Raw genomic sequence first — 6,276 nt, 5'->3', positions numbered from 1 at the left:
ACGGTTTTCCTCCTGTCCCCCAGTCTGCCTCTATGGGAGGCATTGTTTTTTATTCCTTTCTTCCACCTCCTATTTTATACATTGTTGTTTCCAATACTATTACTTGTAGGGTAGCGATGTGCATTCCATTTTACCTCACTTCAGGACCTAGTCCTGGTCCAGAATGACCACTCCCTTCTTTTATCGTTTAAGTGATCCATTCCCTGAACTATCAAACTTCCCCTCATGCCCTCCACCAGTACCAAGCACCCTACTATGAATAGTTCTCTTGCTCTTTGCTAAGAAGGTTATTAAGTCCTACAATACTTCTGGACCAAGTGTGTAAGTGAATACTTTGAATGTAATATTTAAGAAGCACAATCTGCACCCAGAATAATTTTTATGCAAGGACACATTTTATTTCAACACAGCCCAATGGGTTGTGATGATTATGCATCCAGAAGAAATAGGGAGACCCCAACTGAGATTCAATCAGGTCTCTGGCACTCCCACAACTTGATGGTTTGATCACAGCTGCCAGTTACCACATACTGGGTCATCTTGTGGACATCCACGGTGGAGACAAAATGATTGTGTGCCTTGAGAGTTTTAATGCATTGTCTTTTCTTATAATTCCATATACGTATAGTCTTGTCATCCCCACAGCTTATGATGAAAGTACCGAGGGGAAGGACAAAGACCCCACGAACCCAGTTATCATGACCCACTAGGGTTATAAGGCTCTTGCCAGTGCTTATATTCCACATCTTAATCATCTTATCTCTTGAACCAGATAGTAAAAAGAGTTCCGACTGGTCCCATGTGTTAGTCTCAACACCAGTTGCTTCCAAAATAGAAGAATGTGCATTTATTGGCACCCAAGAAATGCACTCCACCACATGCTCATGTTCCCGAAGCTCGTTCCTGCACTGCATACTATTCGCATCCCAAATACGCACAGTGTGGTCATGCGAACAGCTTGCAATCAGCGTGCCATCCTGATTTGGTCGTGCCATACGTACCCATTTTGTGTGGCCAGTGAATATCTTTACACAGTAGCCACTCTGTATGTCCCACATCTTTAAGGTTGTGTCCCGTGAGGCAGAGATTATATACTCTCCATTGGGCATGAAGGCCACTGAAGAAACATCTTGATTATGGCCGTGGATGGTTTTAACACAGAAAGAACGCTGAAAATCCCACACTTTGATGATACCATCTGCAGAGCAGGAGGCAAGCACTTTCCCGCTGTTGTCAAATGAAATATCATGAATAGTATCTGAATGGCCTTTAAGGGTTTGTTTTAAAGCCCCAGTCTCAGAATCCCAGACTCGAATTGTAGCATCTTCGGAGGAAGAAGCAATAAGAGTGAGCACAGGATGGAAAATTACTCTAGTAATCTGGCCACTGTGTCCATTCAGAGAATGTTTTTCAGTAACAAGGGGAACCCATTCTATTAGATTTTGTCTTCGTTCAAGGCACTGATTTTCTTTCAATTCTTCTTTTGTTTGTTTTAGTTGGAATTCTAGATCCATAATTTTTTGTTGTAACCTAACGACAGTTGACCATTTCTTTTCCAAAAGCCCTGAACATTTTTTATCTAATTCTTGACTCATATCCAATTCAGCTTCTGTTTTAAAAACAGAATACGCCTGTTCGAAGCCATTTGAACGGAGGTAATCGGCTATAGCTCCTTGGAGTTCTTCTCGTTGTCTTGGGGTCAGTGCCATTTGGCCACAGAGTCAAACTTATTTGATGTTATGCTATTTCACTTTTTGGGAAAGGAGAATGCACTGCATATCCTGGATATATAATTCAATAGGTTGTGAATTGGATTTTCAAACTGGATAGTTTCTCTCACAAATGAGTCCAATCTGCAGTCAAGAGATATGCAACAAGTCAAGTTCATTCCAGGAGAGCTCTGAGCCCTCAGTCTCAGCAGTGCCTCTACCCACCTTTGCTGTCATTAAGTAATGGGAGATTGGCAGATTTAGAAGGAAAGAAGGAAGTATGGAGAGAAAGAACAAGGAGAATGGAGCACTGGGTTCAGTCTCTGAAAAGGGAAGAACAGTAGACCACAGACCCCTGAGATTTACAGGACCTAAGACTAACCCAGATTTCCCTCCTCACACACTCAATACCACTTCCATCTTTCTTTTTTTCTCACTACCACGACAACACCTGAGGGTCTATGCTTCTCTGCTCTTTCACTATGTATCTCTGCATCCTGAATCCACAGACACCCAAACTCTCAAGGTACTTGAGATGCTCAAGGTACTTCTTTCTGGCCCTTATTATAAACTCCTCTGTACATGTCCACAATAAACCTCAGTAGACATATGTTCATAGATATATCAGAGCTCATATATTTTTCTTGAGATGTTTTGTCTTCCCCTGTGTCTCTAAGGACACTGTCCCATCTAGGAAGCTTCACTGGCCTTTGAGGATCATGTCTGCAGTCACCCTACTCACCCTGGAATCCAAAGGTATGTGACTGTCACATCACTAAACATGTTCCCAGGAGCCTTGTTGCTATGGTTGGATGTGTGTGGATGCTCAAGAAAATGATCAAATATTCGTGAAATTCATGTGGAACAATAAACCCCACGAATTGCTAAAGCAATCTTTAGGAAAAAGATGGGAGACATCACCTTCCCCAACTTCAAACTGTAATACAAATTGGTAGTAGTTTAAACAGCATGGTACTCAAATAAAGACAGACCCATGACAATGAAATAGAGTTTGATATCTTGACAAAAACTCTTAACTGTATTGTCATTTAATCTTTGACAAAGAAGCAAGAAATATCAAGGGGAGCAAGGAAAGCTTCTTTAACAAATGGTCCTGGGAAAACTGAACAGCTACATGCAAAAAAAATTAACTTAGACCTCTTTCTAATACCAGGCACAAAAGTCAGATCAAAATGGATTAAAGACCTCAATATGAGTCCCGGATATGTATGTGTCATGGAGGAAAATGTGGGCAGAACCTTCCATGACATTGAAGCTAAAGGATTCTTCAATGATGAAACACCACTGACCAAGCAAGTGTAAGCAAAGATAAACAAATGGTACTATGTTAAATTCAGAAGTTTCTGCACCTCAAAAGAAACAATAACCAAGATAAAGAAAGTCCACAGATTGGGAAAATATATTTACCCAATATCCATTTGATAAGGGATTAATATCTAAGATATATAGGACACTGTTAGAATTTTATGAGGAAAAAAAACACCTAACCCTATCAAAAAATTGGAAGAGGAAATGAACAGAAACTTACTCAAATGGTCAAAAGATACAGGAAAAATTTCTCTGCATCACTAAACAGAATAAAAATGAGATATGATAATGCAACACAGAGACTAACACACACCAAAAAGAATAAGAGCATCCAGTGCTGGCATTAATGTGGGGAAACAAAGACTCTCCATTGTTGGTGGGAATGCCAACTGGTCCAACCATTCTGGAGAACAGTATGGGCATTCCTCAAAAAGCTAGAAATTTAAATTCCATATGACCCTGCGATGCCACTTATAGAAATATACCCTGGGGCCCACACCACTTCAAAAATGCCATCTGCACTTCTACATCTATCACAGCACTGTTTACAATAGCCAGAAACTGGAAACAACCCATGTGTCCAAGAATATACTGCTTGTTAAAGAAACTATGGTATATCTACATTATAGAATACAATTTAGCAGTTATGAACAATAAAGTTATGAAATTCACTTAGAAACGGATGGACATGAAGAGAATTATGCTAAATGAAATGAATCAGAAGGAGAATGACAGATGTAGAATGATCGCACTCATTTTGATTGCACTCATTTGTGGAGTATAAAAAAATATGAGACTAATACCCAAGGACAGTATAAACAAGGACAAGGAGGATAATTCTACATGTGAGAGCCTGCCTCAAGAGCTGAGGGAAGGCAATTGGGATGGAAAGGGGACCATTATGGCAGAGTTGAAAATTATCACTCAGTATAGCAACTGTGTGACAAAAGTAGGTAAAGAAACAAACATGATAACCTCTCAATATTTGTGTTGCAGACAATACTGACCAGAAAGGGGGATGGGAGGGAGAGAAAGATGGTGTGCAGAGGGAGAGAAGGAAGGCTGGGCAGGGGAGGGAAACTGGGATAATTGGTGATGGGAAATGAACACTGGTGAATAAATTTGATCATTGTATGACTGAAACCTGATCATGAACAGCTTTGTAACTATGTATCTAACGGTGACTCACGATTCTCAAAAAACTAGAGGTTGAGCTCCCATTTGACCCAGCAATACCACTGCTGGGAATATATCCCAGAAAAGCCAAAAAGTATAGCCGAAGTGACATATGCACTTATATGTTCACCGCAGCACTGTTTACAATAGCCAGAATCTGGAAAAAACCCGAGTGCCCTAGAACAGAAGACTGGTTGAAGAAACTCTGGTACATCTATACAATGGAATACTATGCAGCTGTTAGAAAAAATGAGGTCATGACATTTGCATATAAGTGGATCAACATGGAAAGTATCATGCTAAGTGAAATGAGTCAGAAAGAGAGAGACAGACATAGAAAGATTGCACTCATCTGTGGAATATAGAATAATAGACTATAAGACTAACGTCCAAGCATAGTAGAAATAAGTACCAGGAGATTGTCTCCATGGCTTGGAGGCTGGTCTCTCATTCTGGGTAACTCAGGGAAGGGACCACCAAGTAAAATGTGGTTGGAGGTCATGTGGGGGAAGGGTGATGCAGGCCGAATACAGACTAGAAACTGAACACAATGGCCACTCAACACCTTTATTGCAAACCACAACACCTAATCAGAAAGAGAGAACAAAAGGGAATTCCCTACCATAGTGGCAGGGTGGGGTGGGGGGAGACGGGACTGGGGAGGGGGGGAGGGATGTTGGGTTTACTGGTGGTGGAGAATGGGCACTGGTGAAGGGATGGGTTATCGAACTTTGTATGGGGGAAACATGAGCACAAAGATGTATGGATCTGTAACTGTACCCTCACGATGACTCTCTAATTAAAAATAAACTAATAAAAAAAGAAAAATAATAATGGTCAAAGTCATCGAAATTGAAGATTTTCTTTAAAAAAAAAATTAAAAAATAGAGCCCAGACTGCCGCCCTAGTGGCCGGCACGCCAGCCCCAAGAGCCGCAGACTTTGTCTCTTCTGGCACAGGTGTGTGACGTTCCTCGACCCACCCTACCCACGTCCCAGTCTGTGCCTTGGACCCCGAGCACCCTAGCAGTCCCCTCTTACAGCACGGGTATATGCTATTTTGGAGAAAGGGGCGTGGCCTAATCATCAGGGAGCATGGTCTAAGAAAAAGTGGACGTAGCCTCTTTTCAGGCCGGCACCCGCCAACATGGCCACAGATATTCTCCTAAAACCAATCAATATATTGTTTCATCTCAGCCTTCATTACCTATGTAATGTCCAAGAGTACAATCCTAGCTATCCATAAACAGTAGGACAATAAAACACAACACTTCACATAAGGATTAGAGGAACATCTGAGTAGGAGGCCATGTTCTAGAAGGGGAAATAAAAAGGTAAGCACCATTGACTGAGCCCAACCACAATCCTTTTTCGCAACAAGAGAGAACAGGGATACAGATCTTGAAGGTCCCTCTTCCATACCACCACAACAACATGAAGAAACAGCGCAAATCCCCACCACAAGGAGAAGACAAGGAAAGGAGTTCAGAACACTCAATAGAAACTTACTGCAAACTTAAGATCTCTGATAAAGAATTCAGAGTTGAAATCCTCAAGAAGTTCAATGAGCTCAATGGAAAGATTGACAACCTAAACGAGAACCTGACAGAAACAGTACAACAAACAGCCAACAAAATACGGGAAGAAATGAGAGCAGAAATAAAGAACCTACAAAAAGAAATGAAGGATTCGGTAGATAAAATAAAAAACTCTGTGACTGTACTCAAAAATAGAATGACTGCAGCAGAAGATGGAATCAATGAGCTTGAAGATCAGCTGCAAGAAGCCTACAGGCAATAACAAACAATGGGAAGAGACCTCAAATAGCTCTAGGGCGACTCAGAGTCCTAGGGGATGATTTCAAGAGGAACAACATTAGAATCATCTTAGTACCAGAAGGACAGGGAACCAACCCCAACAAAAAAGCCACAGTCAAAAAAATCATTGCTGAAAAGTTCTCAGAGCTGGACAATGCAGGCATACAGATTCAAGGTGCCCAAAGGGTGCCAGCTAAGAGAGACCCTAACAGAAAAACCCCAAGACATATCATAGTTACAATGATG

The 6,276-nt window shown here is 41.2% G+C and overlaps 1 protein-coding gene across 1 annotated transcript; it reads right to left on the bottom strand.

The window, feature by feature from the left end:
• Positions 1-467: 467 nt before the first annotated feature.
• Positions 468-1,709, bottom strand: LOC101555101 (platelet-activating factor acetylhydrolase IB subunit beta-like). The gene has a single exon (XM_055121123.1). It carries the CDS (start codon positions 1,707-1,709, stop codon positions 468-470), a length of 1,242 nt encoding a protein of 413 aa, XP_054977098.1.
• Between the last annotated feature and the right edge of the window lie 4,567 nt (positions 1,710-6,276).

Source organism: Sorex araneus, chromosome X (assembly GCF_027595985.1).
Source record: "Sorex araneus isolate mSorAra2 chromosome X, mSorAra2.pri, whole genome shotgun sequence".
Classification (NCBI taxonomy): domain Eukaryota; kingdom Metazoa; phylum Chordata; class Mammalia; order Eulipotyphla; family Soricidae; genus Sorex; species Sorex araneus.
This window is presented reverse-complemented; position numbering and strand designations above follow the sequence as displayed.

Excerpts from the sequence above, each read along its gene's own strand:
- LOC101555101 (XM_055121123.1), bottom strand. The coding sequence starts at position 1,709 with ATGGCACTGACCCCAAGACAACGAGAAGAACTCCAAGGAGCTATAGCC.